Source organism: Nerophis lumbriciformis, linkage group LG38, assembly GCF_033978685.3.
Source record: "Nerophis lumbriciformis linkage group LG38, RoL_Nlum_v2.1, whole genome shotgun sequence".
In the NCBI taxonomy this organism is placed as follows: Eukaryota; Metazoa; Chordata; class Actinopteri; order Syngnathiformes; family Syngnathidae; genus Nerophis; species Nerophis lumbriciformis.
Genome location: NC_084585.2, coordinates 19,206,927 through 19,233,572, shown reverse-complemented (window position 1 = coordinate 19,233,572; position 26,646 = coordinate 19,206,927). Strand labels below are relative to the sequence as shown.

Sequence of the window (26,646 nt, the reverse complement as noted above, 5' to 3'; positions counted from 1 at the left end):
CAATTTCAAGCAGTACTTATATTTTTTTCTGTCAAAATGAAAAAAATAAACTACATTTAGTGAGAAAATATTACGTACTTTATTGACACATCATTTCCAGGTATTTGCCGGCCAGATAAAATGATGTGGCGGGCTAAATCTGGCCCCCGAACCTTGAGTTTGACACCCGTGCTCTAAAGGCTGTTTTGTTTTCTGATTATAGACAGATAAAAATATGTTGATGATTTTGCTTTTATTATCGCTTGTTTGAGTAATGACTTCTTGTTTTAGATTTTTTTTTTGTATAGTTGTCAAATAACAGAAAAAAATAATAGTCATGAATTACATTATTATTGATTTAGACAAGAGTTTAGTATTTTTTCCATGTTCAGTATTATTTTTTTTAAGGGTTCTTCAGACATCCCCCAGCAGGGTCCCAGGCGGAGGAGGACCCACCCTACCCGGGGGTGGGGCCGCACGTAGCCCACTCACCCACCCGCTGGCGGTGTGTGTCACTGTGCTGCTGAGAGACGCGCATTTGCAGAGCGCAAGATGGCGACTGTTCAGTGGCTGTCGAGGACCCACCGGAGCTGATAACTGTGGACGAGCGGACCTTTAACACGCCACCACGGAGGAGCACGTCTTTAAAGGCAGACCTGTCGACGCTCCGACGGTACAAAAGGGGCTGAAAGTGACAACGTCACGCTAGGAAAGCTCCTCTAAATATGCGCGAGCTAATTAGTAGCTAACGGTAGCGTACATTAGCGGCACGGCAAGGCAAGGAACGAAGGAAGGGAGCGTCCGTCTACTCTCTCGCTAGACATCGCCATGTCATCGATATCATCGAATGGTCAGAACATCGCATTATTAACTGATTGGGAAATGTTTATTTAGTGTCATGTCGTTTGTACGTATATTCCCAGGTGTTAGCTGCGATGCTCGGCAGGCTAGCCATCTAAATTAGCATAACACTATTGAGGCTTGAGCCTTAAAAAGCCTTATATGACGCTGCTTTCCCCCACCCCGCACAATTTCGTAATTAACTGAAAACTTAACAAAATCAACCGAATATGCTCTGCAGTTGTTTTTTGTTCGCTAATTACAAAGGGCACCCCAACATACCCGTTATGATGGTATAGGCTAGGCTAATGTGGCTAACTATATAGTAGGATGGATGTGGAAGACAGAAGAAGGGCGTTTCGAACAATGAAAACATTTAACATGATTAAGAAAGGTTCTCCTGAGTCCAAGATGGTTGCTGCCATTTAATATAGCAATGTATTTTACTTTATAATAAAACGCTTAAAATGGTTTGTTGCACCTGTGCTGGCTTCAATGATGCTGATGCAGTCTGTACTGTTAACACACCACCCAAATGATTCATTTTATGAGGTATGTTTTACACACATCCATACGATACTGTTCCTAGTAGCGTCAATAACATCAGCTTCAAATACAGTGAGCTGTACCAAATGTTTTTGGTCCCCTGCTGTTCAGTTTTACCTTGGGCAAAAGGTTTGCACTGCACATGTAAACGCGTGAAATCAACCGTTCCGGACCCCCACCTACAGTATGTGCAGATGAACCGCTTTGCACTGCTGGGCTACGCCTGTCCACAACCGTTTAAACACGCATGTATCCACCCGAGACCTATTTACTCTGACGTCGGACGGAACGTCATCACGTTTACGGTGTTACGTCGAGTGACACTTCAAAAGCGGGGCGGGAGAGATGAGAACGAGGAAGAAGAGAAATACAAACAAACAGCGTGGCGAGCAAAAGTCAGCATTACTGGTGTGACGAGGAGACTACGGTCTGTCATAGCATTCTTAACATTATGGCGTGTATAAATGGAAGAAAGCACAGGAACGGTGACATTTATTAAAAAAAAAAGTGTGTGAAGACTTGCGCGATGCTGGTTATGTTCGGACAACCGAGCAGGTTAAGTATCGTTGGAAGACGCTCAAGACGGCATACTATGAGGCTAAAAAACAGAACAACACCAGCGACTGTAATCCTGACGGTTTTGTCCATTACGACCTAATGGATGAATTATTGGGGAATATACCGCTGACCTTGGCAGCAGAGGAGTCAAGCAGAGTGGATGTCGGCTTCGACCCCTACTTCACATGTAAACAGTTCTCGCAGCGCATGTAAACACCGTAAACCTAACAATTGGAAAACTGATGACCTCCGAGGGAAAACTGAACAGCAGGGGACCAAAAACATTTGGAAATGCCCATGTAACCGCAGTCAGTGATTTAGTCAACAAGCCATCCATGTTGAACAATTCATCAAGTCCAGTTCCACAGAGTTGTTATCACTAAAAAGTGCCCGCTTGAGTCTACATACATGGTCGACCGCCTTTGTGGACATCAAAATTGAGACCCATAGGGGTCATCATTCCTGTAAAATAAATAATCTGTATGTCGACATGTGTTCTATTGTTTTAAGCTTCCAAATCATCACTAATTGTTTTCTGTGACAATGTAGCTAGTGTCTCGTTGCTCAACATTGAAACATGCACAAGGTGACTTCCTACTCAGTGCAAAGTAAGCTTCAAAATAAAAGAATGGTCAAATTAACCTAGATTTTACACCATTTTATTAACATTTTTTGATTGAAAAATAGATTTCTACGAAAGCTTTATCATTGTAGTCTAGACCTACAAGCACATTAGTGCTGCACATAAGGATATACAATTTTGTCATGTAGGCAAAATGATGACAAGGAAGGATGGCTGTGCACAAATCAGCATTTTATTGACTTCTACAGATAAGCACTGTATTTACCTTAAAAGCAAATCGTATTAGCAAACCTTGGTGCGGCCAACGCAGCTCAGTCACTATTCTCTTGATCTTGTGCTAACTGGCAAGCAAACACCTCAACCACTTATATCCCTAAATGAATCACAGCTTAGAACCATAATCAATACTTTCGTCACTACAATATCTTATTAAAACAAAAGATTATTCGTAAAAATGCAATAATCCTTTATTAGCCATTCTCTTTATGTCTCTGGCTAAAGGCACACTATGTGCAAGCAGAGGTTGGTTTCAGTTTCTACGATGACCTATGTCAACGTAAACCTGTCAGCTCGAGATGTGTTCAGATCAGTGGCTTTCACTGCATCACCCATTTTGTCTTCTGTCCTAACAGATAACAATTATGTCCCATACAACTGACCATGATGATGGTTGTTTCGTTGCCATGGATACAGAAGACAATGCCGCTGATCCTGCTGGAATAACACAGGTGGCTGAGGCAAAGATGGGGTCCTATGGAGAAGGAGAAGGCAACATGGACACTTGTGCCAAAGTTGGAGGGAGAACCATGGTAGAGCTGCCAGAAGAAGTTCTGGAGTACATTCTGTCTTTTCTGTCACCTTACCAGGAGCACAAGACAGCTGCGCTTGTATGCAAGCAGTGGTATCGCCTCATTAAAGGTAGCTGCTTGTTATTTGAGATATACTGTACTTGTTAACAAATTGGGTATTGACCTTTTTCCCCAATGACTAGGTGTTGCTTATCAGTGCTACCATGGCTTCTTGAGAGCCGTCCAGGAGGGAAACATCCAATGGGAAAGTCGGACTTATCCATATCCTGGAACTCCAATTACTCAGCGCTTTTCACACAGTCAGTATACACGCACATCAGTCATCCATGACAACTTAGTTGTTCATTTGCAAAATGGAACCAGCAGATCAGAAGGTCAAGCACATTCCATTCAGGGGTTCTGGTTGACCTTTGATTTGTTCATATTGTAAAACACTTGCCATAGCAAATTATGTAATGTGAATTATCCCGTTCCAGGCTTGTGATCACCGTAAAATGTTTATTAAGGGAAGTCACATTTTTAACGTTCTTAGCTGTCATACATGCGTAAGGATAAATGAACCACTTAAGAAAGTTGTATTGCTAAGTTGATCATATTTTTTTTAAATTGCTGGGATGTTACTGACGTCACGTCCAGCTCACGTCCCGCCCAATAAATACGTGTGTTGGTCAAACTAGCTCTTTCAATGGGTACTAGGCACCATTTAGCCTTTCTCAAAGAAAAAATTCCCTATGCTTGTGTTTACGGCTGTACAAATCGTTCAAATCGCGAAAAGGATAAAAATAATTTCTGAGTTCCTCAAGAGATAATTAAAAAGGGAGGAATAGTGCAAGATTTTACGAAACGACGACGAGAAAAGCATGCAGCTAACACTCCAGAGTAGAATAATACATGAGTTTGCAGTGATCATTCCGTTTAAGGTTTGTTTGATATACTTTTATTGTTTATTATTTCCCATTCAAGTATTATCTTGATAGCATTTGTATTTCTTAAACACGTTTTTGCTAAGAGTGTTTTGAAAAGCACCAACTCGGCGAGTCTAAATATAAGAATGCAAATGTCAGCAAAACTTAAGAGTTAAGCTTTTATGAAAGGCAACAACCATAAATGAAGCTTTCAGCACATACACAATGTTGACATCTATAGTTATATTTTGATAAAGATGGGGAAAACACGCTACTCATAAACGGCGCGTGCAACAGCAGCAAACATCAGTAGACGTGAAGTTAAATTATGAAATGCAAAAACGAGGCATGAAATATGCGGGAGACTCTTCATACCAATTTCCTTGGCCCAACCACACACAAAGAAGTTGTAGACCTGCATGCTTTTCCAAGTTTCCATCGGTTTTGTCGTGTAGAATGTCGTTTGTAGCACAATAGTTTGATATGTCTGAGAACGCAACCGACGTATAATCCTTGATAACACTCGACAAATATTTTTTTGATCAAGTATAGGGATCTATTCCTTTGCACAGTTAAATTTTTTGCTCGTATGTGCTTTTTGCAGGAAGATTTAAGCCTGTTTTGTACTCAGATAGCTTGCACGATTATTGCTGTACAACAGCCACCGTAGCTTGGTTGACCACTGGTTTTCACTTCCGGGAAGAAGTCACGTGTCAGAATACAACCAATAATACTCTTACTGGTACAACTAGTATGCACAACATCCACAATGATGATGATTATGTTGTTTTTCAAGCCAATACAAGTAACTTCCTGCTTCTCAGCAGGAAGTTACATGTCAAAGTGAAAGCATGTCAATGTTTCCAGTGATGTGATGATGGCTACTGACTCTGGTCGCTACACAGTTTTGTTTTTACTTGATTTGACATTTGCCTCTTATACTGTGGATCACAGTATACTGATTCCATCCATCCATCCACTTTCTACCGCTTGTCCTTTTCTGGGGTCGCGGGGGGTCGCTGGAGCCTCTCTCAGCTGCATTCGGGCAGAAGGCGGGGTACACCCTGGACAAGTTGCCACCTCATCACAGGGCCAACACAGATAGACAGACAGACAACATTCACACTCACATTCAATTTAGTGTTGCCAATCAAACTATCCCCAGGTGCATGTCTTTGGAGGTGGGAGGAAGCCGGAGTACCCGGAGGGAACCCACACAGTCACGGGGAGAACATGCAAACTCCACACAGAAAGATCCCGAGCCCGGGATTGAACTCAGGACTACTCAGAACCTTCGTATTGTGAGGCAGATGCACTAACCCCTCTTCCACCGTGCTGCCCAGTATACTGATTAATAGACTCAAATCTGCGATGGTGTTTTCTGGTGCTCTTCTCCAGTGGTTTACTTCTTATCTAAATGGAATAACTTTTAATGTTGCTTTTAATGACTTAATGTCCAATGTGTCCAACCTGTCATGTTGTGTGGCCCAGGGTTCTGTTCTGCGGCCTGTTATTGTTGTTGTACCTGATGCCTTTTGATGCCTTTTGGTAGGTTGATTCGTAGTTTAAAAAAATGTTTGTTATCATTTCTATGCAGATGATGTTCATTTCAGGGTTTCCCCTTAATTGTCACTATACGAGGTGATGGGGTTGTGTCTAGCGGCATAGTCAATATGACATCATATATATGACATAATTTTGATATGCAATGATGCATATATTTTCTTTAAAAAGACTAAACAAAGGTTTTATGTATTTTAATCAAATATTAGTGGTATTAATGATTAATAATACCATTAATAATTTTAATATTGACATGTGTTTTGCTGTAATCAGAATCAGTATCACAATCAGGTTTAACACAAATAATTTGACTTGTTAGACTGCTCTTTTTGTTCAATGCAATTTAAATTGTTGCTGCTAATTGTAAAAGGTATCTCAGGCTAAACTTTAATGTTGCAATTTAGTTTGCCACATATGTAAACAGTCCTTTGAGTTAGATTTGGAAAAAAATACTATGTGTTTAGTTGATATTCTTCACAATGAAGTCACTGTAAAACTAACCCCACTAAACAAAAGTACATTATATATACGTATGAAATGCACACATGCAGGAATCACGTTAGATTAATAATATAATTTGGAATAAACTGAAAAAATAAATACAATTATGCAGGATGAAGGTTGAGCTGTAATTCTGCTAGCTTAATGCTACAAAGGACTAGCTCATAGACAAGCTAACTAATTAGCATGGCCAGTCACAGGGCACAGATAGACAATATTTCGCACTCACATTCATTTTTATGGACAATTTGCAGTTTCCAATGAAGCTCACACGCATATATTCGAAATGTGGGAGGAAACTGGAGTGCCCAGATAAAACCCACACACGCACGTGTACAAATGCACACTCTTCACAGCGATTTTCAAATGGAAGTTCGAAGACGAGACGTTATTGTCTGTAGGAATGTCACAAGATTTAAGGTAGTTTACACTGGCTTGAACAAGAAATGCATTAATTAGCTTAAAATACCTTTTTCTTCAACTTTCTCTCCTTACTTTTGCCGGGTGTCAAATCTGTTTAGGTGCGCTACCAGCTGCTGGTGTGCTTCTGACAGGCAAAGCAATGAGGAATGTTTTTATGATAATTGTGCTGTTTTTTTAACTGTTTTTCAAACTTATTATAGCCAACAGTATATAAATAATAGACTATACGGTATATCCATTCATACAATACAGCACTTAAAGGCCTACTGAAATGCGATTTTTTTATTTAAACGGGGATAGCAGGTCCATTCTATGTGTCATACTTGATCATTTCGCGATATTGCCATATTTTTGCTGAAAGGATTTAGTAAAGAACATCGACGATAATGTTCGCAACTTTTGGTCGCTGATAAAAAAGCCTTGCCTGTACCGGAAGTAGCAGACGAGTAGCGTGACGTCACAGGTTGTGGAGCTCCTCACATCCGCACATTGTTTACAATCATGGCCACCAGCAGCGAGAGCGATTCGGACCGAGAAAGCGACAGTTTCCCCATTATTTTGAGCGAGGATGAAAGTTTTGTGGATGAGGAAAGTGAGAGTGAAGGACTAGAGGGCAGTGGGAGCGATTCAGATAGGGACGATGCTGTGAGAGGCGGGTGGGACCTGATATTCAGCTGGGAATGACTAAAACAGTAAATAAACACAAGACATATATATACTCTATTAGCCACAACACAACCAGGCTTATATTTAATATGCCACAAATTAATCCCGTATAACAAACACCTCCCCCCTCCCGTCCATATAACCCGCCAATACAACTCAAACACCTGCACAACACACTCAATCCCACAGCCCAAAGTACCGTTCACCTCCCCAAAGTTCATACAGCACATATATTTCCCCAAAGTTACGTACGTGACATGCACATAGCGGCACGCACGTACGGGCAAGCGATCAAATGTTAGGAAGCCGCAGCTGCATGCGTACTCACGGTACCGCGTCTGCGTTTCCAACTCAAAGTCCTCCTGGTAAGAGTCTCTGTTGTCCCAGTTCTCCACAGGCCAATGGTAAAGCTTGACTGTCATCTTTCGGGAATGTAAACAATGAAACACCGGCTGTGTTATCCGGCACAACAGTCAGGGGGTGCGTTATCCGGCACAACACCTGCCGCAATACACCGCTTCCCACCTACAGCTTTCTTCTTTGCTGTCTTCATTGTTCATTGAACAAATTGCAAAAGATTCACCAACACAGATGTCCAGAATACTGTGGAATTTTGCGATGAAAACAGACGACTTAATAGCTGGCCACCATGCTGTCCCAAAATGTCCTCTACAATCCGTGACGTCACGCGCAGGCGTCATCATACCAAGACGTTTTCAGCAGGATATTTCGCGTGAAATTTAAAATTGCACTTTAGTAAGCTAACCCAGCCGTATTGGCATGTGTTGCAATGTTAAGATTTCATCATTGATATATAAACTATCAAGACTGCGTGGTCGGTAGTAGTGGGTTTCAGGAGGCCTTTAAATTGGTTTTCATGTTAAAAGAAATTTTTTCATGGAGGAAAAAAAAGAGAAAAAACTTGTTTTGAAGGTGTGGCAGCAGTAATCTTGCTGTAGCGTTGCGCCATGATAATTTACATGTAGGGTAAACCTTGCAACTGTATTGCTCCTTCAATGATTCAGTGTTTCACTTTTTATCTGAGTTCTTGGATTGTGTATCCTGTATCAAAAACTGGTTGTCCTACAATTTCCTCCAGATAAATTCTAACAAACCGGAAACTCTGATAATCTGTAGGTAGGTAGGTCTTTATTGTCATTGCACAAGCACAAACCCCGTTTCCATATGATTTGGGAAATTGTGTTAGTTGTAAATATAAACGGAATACAATGATTTGTAAATCCTTTTCAACCCATATTCAATTGAATGCACGACAAAGACAAGATATTTGATGTTCAAACTCATAAACTTTATTTTTTTTTTGCAAATAATAATTAACTTAGACTTTCATGGCCGCAACACGTGCCAAAGTAGTTGGGAAAGGGCATGTTCACCACTGGGTTACATGGCCTTTCCTTTTAAGAACACTCAGTAAACGTTTGGGAACTGAGGAGACACATTTTTTAAGCTTCTCAGGTGGAATTCTTTCCCATTCTTGCTTGATGTACAGCTTAAGTTGTTCAACAGTCCGGGGGTCTCCGTTGTGGTATTTTAGGCTTCATAATGCGCCACACATTTTCAATGGGAGACAGGTCTGGACTACAGGCAGACCAGTCTCGTACCCGCACTCTTTTACTATGAAGCCACGTTGATGTAACACGTGGCTTGGCATTGTCTTGCTGAAATAAGCAGGGGCGTCCATGGTAACGTTGCATGGATGGCAACATATGTTGCTCGGGGCGGTATAGCTCGGTTGGTAGAGCAGCCGTTCCAGCAACTTCAGGGTTGCAGGTTCGATCCCTGATTCCGCCATCCTAGTCACTGCCGTTGTGTCCTTGGGCAAGACGCTTTACCCACCTGCTCCCAGTGCCACCCACACTGATTTAAATGTAACTTAGATATTGGGTTTCTCTATGTAAAGCGCTTTGAGTCACTTGAGAAAAGCGCTATATAAATATAATTCACTTCACTTAACTCCAAAACCTGTATGTACCTTTCAGCATTAATGGCGCCTTCACAGATGTGTAAGTTACCCATGTCTTGGGCACTAATACACCCCCATACCATCACAGATGCTGGCTTTTCAACTTTGCGCCTATAACATGCCGGATGGTTCTTTTCCTCTTTGGTCCGGAGGACACAACGTCCACAGTTTCCAAAAACAATTTGAAATGTGGACTCGTCAGCCCACAGAACACTTTTTCACTTTGTATCACCACAGAACACTTTTTCACTTTGTATCAGTCCATCTTAGATGAGCTCAGGCCCAGCGAAGCCGACGGCGTTTCTGGGTGTTGTTGATAAACAGTTTTCCCCTTGCATAGGAGAGTTTTAACTTGCACTTACAGATGTAGCGACCAACTGTAGTTACTAATAGTGGGTTTCTGAAGTGTTCCTGAGCCCATGTGGTGATATCCTTTACACACTGATGTCGCTTGTTGATGCAGTACAGCCTGAGGGATCGAAGGTCACGGGCTTAGCTGCTTACGTGCAGTGATTTCTCCAGATTCTCTGAACCCTTTGATGATATTACAGACCGTAGATGGTGAAATCCCTAAATTCTTTGCAATAGCTGGTTGAGAAAGGTTCTTCTTAAACTGTTCAACAATTTGCTCACATATTTGTTGACAAAGTGGTGACCCTCGCCCCATCCTTGTTAGTGAATGACTGAGCATTTCATGGAATCTACTTTTATACCCAATCATGGCACGCACCTGTTCCCAATTAGCCTGTTCACTCGTGGGATGTTCCAAATAAGTGTTTGATGAGCATTCCTCAACATTATCAATATTTATTGCCACCTTTCCCAACTTCTTTGTCACGTGTTGCTGGCATCAAATTCTAAAGTTAATGATTATTTGCATAAAAAAATAAGTTTATCAGTTTGAACATCAAATATGTTGTCTTTGTAGCATATTCAACTGAATATGGGTTGAAAATGATTTGCAAATCATTGTATTTCGTTTATATTCACATCTAACACAATTTCCCAACTCATATGGAAACGGGGTTTGTACAACAAAATTTTGTTTTCAGCACAAACCCGTTCAAGATTAGACAAATAAACAGTGTACATGGTTACAGAACAGGAACGCTGATGGGTCGCCAAAAGGCGCCCCGTAAAAGATGGGAAAAAGGTAAACGCTGAGGGAGGATGAGTAACAAAATACAATCTAGACTGGGCTTCTAAGGGGGCCCAGTCTGGAGTGGGAAAAAACCTCCATAGCAAAGCACATATACATATTACAACATCTTGAGACTTGCAACAGAGGGGAGGGAGTGCGGGCCACGGTGGCAGGCTGCAGCTCTTCAGGCGTCAAGGGCGTTGGATGGGGGGTGGGGTATGTGTGTGTGGCGTATATTTTTGTGGATGTATGTGTAAGCCTGCCGCATGTCTCAATTCCGTGGCCTTGATGTCGTGCCGTCGCTAGTCCAAAGTCAACAACAACAGGTGTGTGTCCATGAGAGACAAGAAGGGAGTTTGTTGTGTCTTCGCCGCACTGTCCTACGGGAAAGTATGGAAGCCAGGGAAACTATCCAAGTTAGAATGTTTTGTATGAGAGTGAAAATAACATTTGCTTTTCACTCTGAATTGTCTATGAGTGATCCTCAAAATTCATCTTGCGGGGTAGACAGTTCGATGTTATCCAAATCACAAGTGTCCATAGTTCTTCCCGCATACTCCAAACATTCGTGGCAGCTTTGGGGTACTTGGAAGACTGCCAGCAACTTCCAATTTGTCGACAAACCAGAGCAATGTTTACTCCAATCAGTAGATGTCCTGTTGTCATAATTCCGAATAGGTGGATATCTTCACGTCCTCGACTGAAAGGGTTGCCAGGCACGCGGCTTCTTCTTTTCCCTAGAGTCCGTCGTATGTCCAGCAAAAACCGCTCTGTCACGACAAGCAGATTCCCCCAAACCCAAGATCTTGTCAATTTCGTTGAGGCCAGTTAAATAGTTCCAATGTTTAGATTTAGAGAGCAGTGCAAAAAGAGGCAACGAGAAAGTTAAGACAAGACAAGAAAAGACAAAGAAGCAAGCAGGAGAGGAAATGGGAGCGTCCGCCCTCGATGAGTGCCAGTGAGAAAGATAAAAAGATCCCCGATCAAGAACTCCCATGGTTCTTTGGGTGCATCTGTTAAAACCGGACTCAGAAACCTTGGGGTTGTGTTCAATCAGTCAATGTCATTGGAGGGTCACTGTTTGTCAACTGACCAAAAACGGCTTTTTTCACCTAAGAAATATCTCTAAAGTGAGAAATTTGCTGCCAAAATCGGATCTCGAAATTATCATTCACGCGTTCATTTCGTCTCGTATTGACTATTGCAATTTTCTTTTCACTCTTTTTAACAAGTAAACGCTAAAGACACTTGTGTTGCATGGTGGGGCCCCTCAGTACATCACTGATATCTTATGTCCCTACACTTCAGGGTGCAGCCTCCGGTCTTCAGGCCAGGTTCTCCTAAAGATCCCAAAAAGTCATTTTTAAACCCGTGGAGACCTGGAATTCCATGCTGTAGCCACCAGACTCCGAAATAACTTGCACCAGTCCCTCCATTAGCTTGACTGTGTTGACACTTATAAAAAAAACATTCAAAGACTTCTTTTTAGTAAAGCTTTTAGTCAATGAACCTCCATCCATCCATTTTCTACCGATTGTCCCTTTTGGGGTCGCAGGGGTTGCTGGAGCTTATCTCAGCTGCATTCGGGCGGTAGGCGGGGTACACCCTGGACAAGTCGCCACCTCATCGCAGGGCCAACACAGACAGACAACATTCAAACTCACATTTACACACAAGGGCCAATTTAGTGTTGCCAATCAATAGTTAATGAACCTTTTCACTATCATTTTTAATCCACTTTTTATCCTTTTTATGATGTTGCTCCTGTTGTTTTAATTGAATTGTTGTTTCAATGAATCTGTTTTGTACGGTGCTTTGTGAATTTATCTGTGAAAAGCGCTTTATAAATAAAATGTACTTACAATTAGAGGCTGGAATCTTTGGGCACCTCACGATTCGAATAAGATCCTGTTCAGATTTTTGTTTTAGACTTCTTGTGAACCTTCCAGTTTCTTTTTCACATTCTTTTTGATGTTCTTTCTTCCTTGTGTCGAATGTCCTCCCCGTTTCTCCAATGTATGATTTTTTTGCATGATTTACACAGGATTTCATAAATCACATTGCATATTTTGTTGTTTTATTATGTCCTTTGGTTTTACAAGTAACTCTTGTTTTTTGTGTGAGTTTTAACTGTTGTGTTTATTTTGTTTTTTCATGACCCGTCGTATTGGTTCTGTTATTACCCTAATGTATGGTAAGGTTATGACCTCTTTGTTCTTTATTTCAGATTTGTCTTTGGGTTTCTTCTTTGTTCTCATTTCTTTGTTTTTTACTTGTTTTTCCCCTTTTTTGATGGCCCAGGTTGGATATTGGCAGTTTTTGAGTGCATTTTGATGTTTCTCTTCTTTTTTTTCTGTCTTCTTCTGTTATGATGTTGGCCCGTTCATAGTGTTCTCACGACCGTCTCGTGTATTTCCTCTTCATTTGTGAATTTGATGGTTCCAGTCTTGTCAATACTGTTGAGGTGGTCTGTAAGATCCTGTGTGTCCCATTTTTATTTTTTCCAGAATATCATCCACATATATTCTCCAGTCTGCAGTGTATGGGTGCTATGTTGTCGGCGGTATTTTCCAGGTCTTCCATGAAGAAACTCCTAATTATTGCTGATGAGGGGTCTCCCATTGCAAAGCCCTCTTTTTGTTTGTATATCATTCCTTTGTATTGAAAGTATTTGGATTTTGCAACGAAATTGAGTAATATGTGTATGTCTTCAGGTGTGATGTTTGTTCTTGCTTTTAGAGTCCTGTTTTTTGTGATGTGTTTATTGACGATGTGCAAGATGACATTTACTGGGCTTTTGGTGAACAATGAAATGACGTCATGTAAAATAAACATTTCATCTGGTTCCAATTTTGTGTTGAGATCCCCGTGCAAGTTTTTAATTTTTAAAGTGGTATTCTGTGAGCTCAACGAGGGGTTTTATTATTTCAATGAGCGCTTTTGATAAATTATATGTAACGGAACTTAATACTGTCTACTATTGGGCTAGTAGGGTAGCCAACAACACGGCACTTTAAAATGCAGACCCACCTTCTGGAGAAGATACGTAAATGACATTTTGGAAGAAAAAAAATGCGACACACCACCTCAATAGTATTGCTAAGACTGGAAACATCAAATTCACACATGAAGAGGAAATAAACAGGACCATAACTTTTTTGGACATGAAAATACACCGCAAAGATGACGGCAGTCAAAACATTACCGTTACCTACTGTGGACCTCCGAACATCCCACAGCACACAAGCTATCAGTAGTGACACTCTATGAACGAGCCAGCATCATTACAGATGAAGAACGGCACAGCCCATTGGATGTTTTTTAAAGCAGAACAAAACCATGAGTATTCTGATCATAATAGTAATAAGAAAATTGTGTGTTTATAAAAAAAAAATGCCAACGTGTCTTAACATATTGTGTGGGTACGTACGCTAAGAAATATATTTCAGAGAGAATCACAATGTCAATTCTAAGCAAGAATCGTGCAGCCCTATTGAATCATTCTTTTGATCATTGAGTCTTTAATTGTCTCGTTCTCTATCTGCTGTTTTTGCAGGTGCTTGTTATTATGACTCCAACCAATCAATGTACGTGTTTGGAGGATGCACACAAAGTAGCTGCAATGCTGCCTTTAACGATTTATGGAGACTAGACCTGAACAGCAAAGAGTGGATTCGCCCTCTAGCCTCAGGTATGACTACCTCAGGTGCGGACACTAATAAAAACAAGATGTTTTTCTGTCCTTTCCTTGGAAAGTAAAACTGAAGGAAATGTTGTTTCTCCCTTAACAAACAATCTCATATGCTCAAGGAGTCGAGAAATACATTTTCTCGCTGCTTTGAGTTGAAACTAAACAACTGGTGCAGTCTCTTAGCAAGCTGATGTTTTTAGAGTTGTATTGATTTGCATGTCATCAGTCACCATCACAAGTGGTGGCCTTGCTTGAGTGAGTCAGGATCACGGGTATGAATGGGTACAGGATTTGGTGCTTTTATAGGTATCGACTAAATTCCGTCGGTACTACTGGGTACCGATTCACATGAAATCAAATGGTAACACATTTCAATACCTTTTGTTGCACGCGAAGTCACTTCCGGTTTCAGACTCAGCCCCGACTCAAGTACTTGGCTGGCAAAGAGGCATATTCATAGTGTCCTCAGCCAGACTGTAATGTTGCAATTTTCCATGTTAACAAAGAAAACATGCCTGATAGAAAACGCTCAATCGTAAAAGTTCCACTTTTTAAAATGTGCTAGCTCGATGCTAATTTATTTTGAATATGGCATATACATGTTACTGATTAGAATTAGTGTTTTTACAATTGACATTTACATTTTATGTTACAATCAAACAGCTGGTGGGTAATAAGTACAATATTTGGCTCGACAAGACTTGCACGTTAAACTTAACAGCAAAGACTACTTCTTGACTACGCAATACACTGAGGACAAAATGAAATTAATGCATAAGACTCAGAAGTTTAAGAAAACAAGATGAACAGCACCATTATCATGATCATCTCTGTTAGATGTTGAATTATAAAAAATAGATTCTATGATCAAAAAAGTAACATTCATAACCACATGAACACAGACAAAAGTACTGAAAATAGTAAATCTTGATTACCCGTATCAATTTCCAGGTACCAGTAAGTGGTAACATATCGGTTCAAATGTAATCACGGGTAAGGCCCTTTTGCCCATGGCTCTTAAATGTGACATGCATTATTGTCGCTTCTTTGAACTGCGTCAAGATCAAATTCATGTGATGTTATTTTCTGCTTAGCTGGGTAGAAACAACTTGACCTTGTATCACAGTGATGTCTGTCCCACTGCTATTGTCTCCACTTGCCTTTATTATTTTATATTCAAATGTAAGTTATCTTGGAAGGATTCTCCTCTGCAGGTTCTTATCCCTCACCCAAAGCTGGAGCAACTCTTGTGATGCACAAAGATCTGTTGGTGCTGTTTGGAGGCTGGACCCGCCCCAGTCCTTACCCACTGCACCAACCGGAAAGATTTTTTGATGAAATCCACACCTACTCTCCATCTAAGAACTGGTGAGTTTGAAGAAAATGTGCTGTTTGAAATTAAGCATCATTTGACATTTATTTTTGTTTATCTGCATTGCTGCTGCCCTAGGTGGAACTGCATAGTAACCACACACGGCCCGCCACCCATGGCAGGCCACTCTTCATCGGTCATTGGAAACGTCATGGTGGTCTTTGGAGGCTCTTTAGTGGCACGGCAAATGTATGCAAATACCTCGTATTTATTTGCCCTTTGCTCACATTTTACACCTCATCATTTATGTCTTTTACAACATGAACCTTTTTTTCTTAACTACTGTATTATTATTTTCATATGTACATTTTAGGAGTAATGACGTCTGGATCTTGGACCTGGAACAGTGGTCCTGGTCCAAACCAGCTATATCTGGCCCATCCCCACACCCGAGAGGTGGCCAGTCACAAGTAAGACATCCTCAGTTAAATAAAAAATAATCCTTGAATGGAATATAAGTTATGGCTGTAATGAAATGTTTCCGCCAGATTGTGATTGATGATCAGACGCTACTCATCTTGGGAGGGTGTGGAGGCCCGAATGCTGTGAGTGTTTATTTCTCTATACTTGAGTCACTTTCAAATTCAAGATTTTTATCCATTATCACTTTGCTGTAAATTACACTTTTATTTCCCTCCCATTTGGCATTTAATTAATCATAAGCTTTCTGTTAAATACCAAATCAGAGAAAATGGAAAATGTATTACAGTCTGCTTCCCACTTGCCAACACAAAGTTAAAAATTTCAGAATATCTTAGTTATTTTATTGGGAACTATATACAATGTTAAACAACTTGCCTTAGTGCAGCATGTACATACATACATCCATCCATCCATCTTCTTCCGCTTATCCGAGGTCGGGTCGCGGGGGCAGCGTTCCCAGGCCAGCCGGGAGACATAGTCTTTCCAACGTGTCCTGGGTCTTCCCCGCAGCCTCCTACCGGTCGGACGTGCCCTAAACACCTCCCTAGGGAGGCGTTCGGGTGGCATCCTGACCAGATGCCCGAACCACCTCATCTGGCTCCTCTCGATGTGGAGGAGCAGCGGCTTTACTTTGAGCTCCCCCCGGATGGCAGAGCCTCTCACCCTATCTCTAAGGGAGAGCCCCGCCACCCGGCGCAGGAAACTAATTTCGGCCGCTTGTACCCGTGATCTTGTCCTTTCGGTCATAACCCAAAGCTCATGACCATAGGTGAGGATGGGAACGTAGATCGACCGGTAAATTGAGAGCTTTGCCTTCCGGCTCAGCTCCTTCTTCACCACAACAGATCGATACAGCGTCCGCATTACTGAAGACGCCGCACCGATCCGCCTGTCGATCTCACGATCCACTCTTCCCTCACTCATGAACAAGACTCCGAGGTACATGAACTCCTCCACTTGGGGCAAGACCTCCTCCCCAACCCGGAGATGGCACTCCACCCTTTTCCGGGCGAGAACCATGGACTCGGACTTGGATGGGATGGATGGATGAATTGTTAAATGGGTATCTTTTCAATAGAAATGATACAAGACAGTGGAAAAAGACCCAACATTTATTAGCACAGGATAGACTTAATTCATCTAAGATTGAATAAAGTCTACATTTGCGGTGTAGAATTGACATGCAGTATGAAACAAGACAACAGCAAACATGACTTGTCTTGTTTGCTGTTAACACAATGAAAAGTGGGGAAAAATAACACTATTAGTTAATGATGGGTGAAACGATACTTAACCATCGATGCAATATGAAACAAAGAGAGCAATACTGAGTCACTTTAAGAAAAAAAAACATGATGGAACTGCTGTGTCGTTTATCTGTGACTCGCCAAGCTGTTTATCAGGAATAGCTTCTTTCGGCTCATGAGCTATGACGCGTACTGAAAGAAGTTAGAGGAGTGGCGTGCAATGTTTGCCATCGTTTTTGGTTGCGATCGAAATGGAACAGAAAAAATGAAAATTCAGAAGTGTAGGCTAATTTAATATTATGGCGCCAAATAAGGTATATTCCTGTTTAGTATTTGGCTTATGTTTTATGCACGTTTAGTTTTGCTTGGATTTTTCTGACGTCCCTTTCGGCTCATATCTTGCCCATTAAATGTACGTTGTGGTCAAGCTATCTCTGTTCTCAATGGGTAGGAGGCGTCATTTAGCCTTTCTTGAAGAAAAAATGTCCTATGCTTGCGTTGTTTTCGGCTGTACGAATCGTTCAAATCGCGAAAAGGTATAATCCTTGATATTACTCGACAAATCTTTTTTTGATTAAGTATGGAGGGATAGATTATATTGCAGAGTGAGCATTTTTGCTCGTGTCAGGCTTTTTGAAGGAAGATTTAAGTTTCTTTTGTCCTCAGATAGTTTGCACGCTGCTTGCTGTACAACAGCCATCTGGCTTTCACTTCTGGGAAGAAGTCACGTGTTGGAATACAAGCAATTACTTTCTGCACACACACACACACACACACACACACACACACACACTCACACATATTTACACATTCACACACATGGTGATTCAAAAAGCATACGCCAAAATCATCTCGCATTTATTCAGTTGTAAAGCATTGTAATAAACTGAATTAATGGTAATTTGATACAATAGTTATCCATGTTTTATTGTGTTACAATTTCACCGTTTTGGTCATGTAATCCTTTCAGCGCCGTTTAATTGTAGGAAGACCACGTGTTTATTTACACACAAAATGGAGACTTCTCAACAGAAGGCCCTTTTGTGTGCTTAAGTTTGCGAAAACAAATGCCATTGTCACGGTGCAGTGTGATTTTAGAACATAATTTGGCATTGATCCACCGTATTGTGACAGCATTCGACGGTGGGTTAAACAGTTTAAAGAGACTGGCTGCTTGTGTAAAGGAAAGAGTCCTGGAAGACCTCGATGACATGAAAGATCGAATAACAGCAGCAATCAACACGGTGGATTGCGACATCCTGGGGCGTGTTTGGGAGGAATTCTCATATCGTCTTGATGTTCTCTGTGCTGTTGGTGGTGGCCATATTGAGCACTTGTAAAGCATGAAATAAATACTTGAAGTTATGTACAACACATGTTTTCAAGGTTTTCTATTGTTTTTAATTTTTGAATTATCGAGTGATGATTTTGGCATACTCTTTTTGAATCAACCTGTATATACAGTATGTATATATGTGTATATGTACATATGTACAGTCGTGGTCAAAAGTTTACATACACTTGTGAAGGACATAATGTCATGGCTGTCTTGAGCTTCCAATAATTTCTACAACTCTTATTTTTTTTGTGATAGAGTGATTGGAGCACATACTTGTTTGTCACAAAAAACATTAATGAAATTTGGTTCTTTTATAAATTTAGAAGAATGGCTAAATCAGGCTAGAATGAAGGTTTTAGAATGTCCTTCCCAAAGTCCTGACTTAAATGTGTGGACAATGCTGAAGAAACAAGTCCATGTCAGAAAACCAACAAATTTAGCTGAACTGCACCAATTTTGTCACGAGGAGTGGTCAAAAATTCAACCAGAAGCTTGCCAGAAGCTTGTGGATGGCTACCAAAAGCGCCTTATTGCAGTGAAACTTGCCAAGGGACATGTAACCAAATATTAACATTGCTGTATGTATACTTTTGACCCAGCAGATTTGGTCACATTTTCAGTAGACCCATAAGAAATTCATAAAAGAACCAAACTTCATGATTGTTTTTTGTGACCCAACAAGTATGTGCTCCAATCACTATCACAAAAAAATAAGAGTTGTAGAAATGATTGGAAACTCAAGACAGCCATGACATTAAGTCCTTCACAAGTGTATGTAAACTTTTGACCACAACTGTACAGACCCTTTCCAAAAAATTTGAATATCATGGAAAAATTTATTTATTTCCATAATTCCATTCAAAACGTTAAACTTTCATAGATTATAGATTCAGGGCCTGCAACTTAAACAATTTCAAGTATTTAGGGAGAAGTTTTGCATTATCTGACAGAAATGCGGGGGTGCCAATATTTTTGTCCATGACTGTATCTATATATATATGTGTGTATGTACATAGGTATATGTATCTGTATATGGGTATGTATACATGTATATTTATCTATATATGTATATAAGGGATGTCACTGTATGAACATTTCTTATCATGGTTATTGTGACCAAACTGATCACATTACGGTATTATTGCGGTATTTTCAAATGTGCTCAAAATTTTCAAGAAGTACATATATTAAAATATTTTAACCAAGTTTAATTTAAAAAACACATTCAAAATGATTTATTTCGTAGAAGAAACATTATTGTAGATAAAAACACTGTTTCATGGCCCTCAAGTATAAATTATATGTGCATATGAAAGCAACAAGCATTATAAACAAAGTGACATGGCCGAAAGAAAAATAACATAAATAAATAAAATAAATGTAAAAATTGTGCAAGATAGCACTTTATGTACATAAGACATACAAAAATCACAACAATTGTAAGAATTTTGAAAGATGGCACCTGGTGAAGACGTAACTGCACTTTTTGTCCATGTAGATAAAAATAGTGTTCATGCATCTAGGGCTGCACGATTATGGCCAAAATAATAATTAAGATTATTGTTGTCAATACTAAAATCACGATTATTGATTATGTAAGGTAAAACAGTTGGAGTGGGCGTGAACGTGACACCATCATGTAATTTGTAATGTCTAATAAAAAAGCTCTCGGTAAACGTTATCCATATATTTAAAGACACATTTTTATTTTTCATTAATATTATCAACGCGTCATATTTTTCTCATTACATGATGCCTTTATCTCTATTTTTACATTTTGATAGAGTGGTATTTTTTTAAGGGGTTTACATTTATATGTATGTGTACAAGCTGTATCGGGACAGATCCATTAAGAGTTTGAGCAGAAATATGTCGTATAGGAATTAACTATACACAATAAAACATTAATACAATGCTATGTCACATGAATGGTTTTTAAAGTAATAACTTTGTGACATTAAAAAAACACAAGTAATATAAAAAAACATGGTGTTTACTTTTTGATAACAATATAAAACACGAAGCAGTTTGGCCAATGACGATGAATTCTAATAAACAAGCTTTGTTCTTCTCTAACAACGCCTCCTCTTGTTTCAGTGCAACAATTTGGCCAACAAAAGTAAACAGGAGTGATACTTTGCACAGCGAATACACAATCTTCACAACCTACGTTCAATTCGATTAAATGACAAAACATAGCTAGTATTGATGTTATTTGAACACTGACAAAAGTTGCAGTTAAATAAAGGACGAGTGAGCATCCCAATAAACAAACTAAGGACTTTATAAACAAGTTGGATGTTGCATGTTTCCTCACGTCATTAACTCTGTCACAGCAGCTGATGGATGCTGTATTGAGAAAATAAAAGCAACATCAAATAGTTTTCTCCTTCGCTGTATACTTTTAGTGTGGGACAAATGAGTCTGTCTCCAATATTGTCCACACCTATCGTCATCTTAAAACAGCAAAGCGCTCTTAAACGCACGGTGAGACTCTATGGAAATGAAGCGAGGGAAAATGAAGTTGAACCAAGCGCTCGGCTCTGTTTACTACCGAGGGGAAATCTCCATAGCAAAGTCTTCGCCGTTGTGTCCCGCCATGTTTCTTCAAGCCGAACGACGCATGTGCGCCAGCGCTGCCCTGACTCTGTATCCAGGAAGTAAGCAGTGTTGCCTAAATGCATTAATAAAAGATTTTTTTTTATAATTAAAAATGTAAACGGTATTACTAACCGTCAGGAATTCTACCGCAGTTTATTATTATACCGTTTATCGTTACATCTCTAATGTATATATACTGAACAAAAATATAAACGCAACACTTGTTTTTGCTCCCATTTATAAAGAGTTAAACTCAAAGGTCTTAAACTTTTACTATACACAAACTACCTATTCCTTTTATATATTGTTCACAAGCCCTGCTAAGTCTGTTACTGAGCATTTCTTTGCCAAGATAATACATCCCACCTCACAGGTGTGGCATATCAGGATGCTGAACAAACAGCATGATTATTGCATAGGTGTGCCTTAGGCTGCCCACACTAAAAGGCCACTCTGAAATGTGCAGTTTTATCACACAGCACAAAGGCACAGATGTCGCAAGTTTTGAGGGACCATGCAGTTGGCATGCTGACTGCAGGAATGTCCACCAGAGCTGTTCGTGAATTGAATGTTAATTTCTTTTCCATAAGCCGTCTCCAAAGGCGTTTCAGAGAATTTGGCAGTACATCCAACCGGCCTCACAACCGCAGACAACGTGTAACCACACCAGCCCAGGACCTCCACATCCAGCAGGTGCACCGCCGTGATCCTTTGAGACCAGCCACCCGGACAGCTGCTGCAACAATTGGTTTGCATAAGCAAATAAGTTCTGCACAAACTGAGAAGCTGTCTCAGGGAAGCTCGTCTGCATGCTCGTCGTCCTCATCAGGGTCTCGACCTAACTGCAGTTTGTCATTGTAGTCGACGTCAGTGGGAAAATAATGACTTTCGATGGCGTCTGGCACATTGGAGAGGTGTTCTCTTCACGGATGAATCCTGGTTTTTACTGTTCAGGGCAGTTTGCAGACAGCGTCTGTGGTGTCGTGTGGGAGATCTGTTGGCTGATCTCAATGTTGTGAATGGAGTGGCCCATGGTGGGGTTATGGTATGGGCAGGTGTATGTTTTTATGGACATCGAACACAAGTGCATTTTATTGTTGGCATTTTGGATGCACCATGACGAGATCCTGAGGCCCATTGTTATGCCGTTCACCCGAGACCATCACCTCATGTTACAGCATGACAATGCACAGCCCCATGTTGCAAGGATGTGTACACAATTCCTGGAAGCTGAAAACATCCCAGTTCTAGCATAGCCAGTGTGTTCCAGTTCTTGCCAATATCCAGCAACTTGGCGCATCCGTTGAAGAGGAGTGGACCAACATTCCACTGGCCACAATCAACAACCTGATCAACTCTATACAAAGGAGATGTGTCTCACTGCGTGGGGCAATTTACCCCAAATAAAGCAAAACTGCACATTTGAGCAGCCTAAGGCACACCTGTGCAATCATGCTGTTTAATCAGCATGTTGATATGCCACAAGTGTGAGGTGGGATGGATTATCTTGGCAAAGAATGTGAACAATATTGGAGAGGAATAGGTATTTTGTGTATATAGTATAGTATACATAGTATATATATATATATATGTATATGTATGTATGTATGTATATATATATATATATGTATATATATATATATATATATATATGTGTATATATATATATATATATATATATATATATATATATGTGTGGGGGAAAAAATCACAAGACTATTTCATCTCTACAGGCCTGTTTCATGAGGGGGGGTTCCCTCAATCATCAGGAGATTTTAATGGGAGCATTCACATACCATGGTTTATATAGGGCACAGAGTGGGTGGGTACAGGCTGGCGTAGGGGTGTGGTGATTGGCTCATGTGTTACCTAGGAGGTGTTTCCGTCTGGCGGCATGCTGTTACAATTTCGCTGCGCTTGTTGAGGGATGACAGGTCTGGACGGTAAATAATAAACAGTTTCTATATATATATATATATACATACACACACACACAAACCGGTGTGTATGTGTGTAACTTAAATTTTATTTGCAGGCCACGTAGTAATTTTTTTTATCCATCTGATGGTGCCAATTTGAAACTCTCCCACTGAGGCATTGTTTACCCATCACTAATATTGGGGTGCACAATAAGTATCGGACAGATAATTATCGGGACAATATAAGGAATTATCATTTTGATAAATCCCACAACTTAAAAAAAATAGCTCTGATAAAAGATTTATTTATAAAAAATTAGCCAAGATCTCTACTGTGCTATAGATGGATAAGGGGGCAAAAATCAAGCACTCCTTTTCAATTCCTGCCTGTCGTAAACTCCCTCTGAGCTCATTGGAAGCAAACATGGCGTTGATTGTGTGGGACTTCACTGTTTCAGAGGAAGACATTTCATGTGCTATTTTCACCAAATGTCCTGCAGACATCAATATTCCACACATCGATCTTCCCCAGCCACCTGATACACCAGCAATGCTATGACAGTGTTTTGAAATCCTATAAAGACGTCTGCTGCTTAAGAAGCTGGCCCAAATCCAGTCGCAAAGAAACGTGTGCACAAACTACAGTTCAATCTAAATTTGAAATATAATATATATCAGTCTCCTTAAAAGGTGGAGACAACTTTAGGCCTTATTTTTCAGGGTGTTTGTGTTGTATGTCAAGTCCAGTATGTTGTTGATGTGAACGCTCTCAATGTCTGAGCGGAGTATAATGTTTCCACAAACCTGTCTGATAAGATCTGGGATAGGAATCATTTTGGGCTGAACAGGTTGTTGCTGTGCATGATATCGTTATGATACCCGGTGTCATGTCTCAGCTTCTCAAAGATGCCTGGCTGCTTCACATGGACGCACCTGCATGGAGATGGCAGCAGCTCCAGGTGGAAAACGAGGATCATGGAGCACCAGAGCTTTGGTGTCACCCTGCTTGTAGAGTAAGTTGGGAATTACAGTTTTTGCTAAAGAATGTGAGTATACACATTTTTACCAAATCTTCTAAAGGGACAATGCTGTGAAAAGTAGGGGTGCAAAGGTACAGGTAACCCACAGTACCTTGGTTGGGGTCCACAGTTACAGTTCGTTGTTATGTTTTTGGTATTTTTTCTTATCAAAATATGTCTTTGTATTGCTTGTTGTCAGCAAATACATCATTTTGCAGTAAACAAAATATCACTGGTGTAGTAAATACTATAAGACTTAAGTTAACAGTAACTATATACTTTCAAATGACAAGTCTTAAGGCGTTTGTTCACATGCACAAGTCTTTCTTTTGGTGGATAACCTATAACAAAACCAAATGGGTGTAGAACTCGGGTTAATGCGGCTGTGCTTGTATTTTGAAGATATTTTTGCACTAAACAATAGATTGCTCTGCTATACCGTGTAAGTAGATAAGTTAGCAGCACCTCAACACGGACACAAACGAGATAATCTTTTATGTTGACTTAGGCGGGGCACCTTTTGATAACACTAAACTTAATCGGCTTTACTCTATCGTGGGTAAATTCATATATTTTAAAGCATATAAGTGTTGGCCGCAAGATGACATCAAAACAATCAGCGCGCTCTATTCCGTATCGTGGTTACTGATTGGCTCAGCTTCAGACAGCATTATTATGTTGCATTAAAAGAATGTAAAAGTTACTTATGTGGGTGTTATTTTATTTTTAAAAGGCTCTCATAATAAGAATTGTATTTAGAAGGTCGTTAACAGTATTTTATGCTCTAGCTATGAAAATATTAGATTTCTAATGAATAAATCCTACTTTGTTCACCAACATAGTTGGTCTGGTGACATTAGCGGGTATCACTATTGGCCTTTGAGAAGATGAATAATAAAATGGTTGCAGAAAAGTACTCACTTTTTGGAGATAATTGTGTTTTTATGAGGTAAAAATGTGTTTAATTTATTAAGTACTGCTCACCTCTCCTTCAAGGTGGGCCAGTGTGTGGTGGTCTTCTCACAGGCTCCATCTGGCCGCGCCCCACTCAGCCCAAGTCTTAACTCCCGGCCCTCGCCCATAAGTGCCATACCCGCCCCACTGGGCCCAGAACCGCCTTCTTTGCGATCACATTCTCCCGTCCGCAGTGGAGCGGCCGGTGTGGTTCTGGGAGCTGTGGAAGAGGCTCCCTGTGTTAACGGGCGATGGGGCACCTTGAGACCTCGACCTACGGGCAGAGTTGGCGCCAGAGACGGCAGCCCGTCCTCTTCCCAACAGCAGTCCCCTTCACAATGCCCTGACAGCCACCCTCTGGCGCCGCACCCGCCCTTACTGAACGGCTCCTCCCCTTCACCGCGGACCAGTCCGGCGCAGGCTGCATCTCCGCCCCTTCGCCCCCACCAACCCACCTCCACAGACTATGGCTGGGAGTCCACACCTTCAGCCGCTCACCTCCCTGAAGTGCCCAGCACTAACGGCGTCCACACACCTCCCATGGGGTCGCCGCGCACCCCGCCGGGGGCAGTGTCCCCCGCTGCCTTACGACGAGGCCTGGAGGCAGTCAAAAGCACATCTTCCTCGTCTTTACCATCTTCATTATCATTGCCTTCCCTTCAAACGCAGGGAGCGTCTCCCGGTGGAGGAAGCGTGGGCGCTGGAGTGGGGCCCCCTGTCACCCCTCCGTCCTCCAGCCCACCACAGGCCGCAGGTGCAGACGGACACGCCATTCCTCCGATTGCGCGGCGCCTCGGCCACCATCCCCCTCAGAGTCTTAACGTAGGTAAACCTCTGTATCAGTCCCTGAATTGCAAGCCGATGCAGATGTACGTGTTGGATGTGTCCCGCGCCAAAACCACCGGCACAGTGTCTTGGAGAGTTTATGGAAACGGGACTCCTGCCGCTGTTCCGGGCCCGCCGGAGACCAGCCTCCACACTGTCGTGCAGGGCAGGGGAGAGCTTATTATATTCGGGGGTCTAATGGACAAAAAACAGAACGTGAAGTACTACCCTAAAACCAACGCCTTGTACTTTGTGCGTGCAAAAAGGTAATGGAGTCGGCAGGATTGGGCCTCAGCCTGTGACCAAACAAGGGAATTGACACACTCTGCCTTTTTCCAATAGGAAGGATTTATGGGGAATCTTTGTTAGATGTTCCACTTCACAACTTCCCCACCCCTAATTGCTTCTGCAAAATACAACATATTTGCCACATTTTGATATACGAAAGAAAAAAAAAATTAACCAAGAGGACATTGATTAGCTCTTGTTAGGCTGATGAACAAGACCGTAACATTTCTGCTGCTTCTGTCATTCTCTTATAGACACAAACAACGACGCTGTTGACAGAAACAATTCAGACTACCTTGCTTTTGGTATCACTCTTAAAGCCTGCAATGTTTACATCAAAAACTGTGAGAATAAAGTGTGAGTGCGTGTGCGTGTGCGAGTGAGTATGCGTGTTAATGCACAGTGGCGGTTAAAAGTTGTGAGGGATGTGGCACTATAAACATGGTAAAACAATAAAAGTCCTCCATGTC

The 26,646-nt window shown here is 41.0% G+C and overlaps 1 protein-coding gene across 5 annotated transcripts; it reads left to right on the top strand.

Annotated features, from left to right (window-relative positions):
- Positions 1 to 407: 407 nt before the first annotated feature.
- Positions 408 to 26,646, top strand: fbxo42 (F-box protein 42). Of its 5 annotated transcripts, none has more exons than XM_061932516.2 (10): positions 408 to 652; positions 3,139 to 3,424; positions 3,498 to 3,614; positions 14,055 to 14,204; positions 15,404 to 15,557; positions 15,631 to 15,750; positions 15,875 to 15,971; positions 16,050 to 16,106; positions 23,987 to 24,103; positions 25,106 to 26,646. In XM_061932516.2, exons 2-10 carry the CDS (start codon positions 3,148 to 3,150, stop codon positions 26,156 to 26,158), a joined length of 2,142 nt encoding a protein of 713 aa, XP_061788500.2. In that variant the 5' UTR covers positions 408 to 652; positions 3,139 to 3,147; the 3' UTR covers positions 26,159 to 26,646. The 5 variants fall into 5 exon arrangements, with proteins under 5 accessions (XP_061788500.2, XP_061788501.2, XP_061788499.2 ...); XM_061932517.2 differs by lacking the exon at positions 408 to 652 and adding an exon at positions 664 to 829 and having other exon boundaries at positions 14,055 to 14,189; XM_061932515.2 differs by lacking the exon at positions 408 to 652 and adding an exon at positions 664 to 829 and having other exon boundaries at positions 15,640 to 15,750.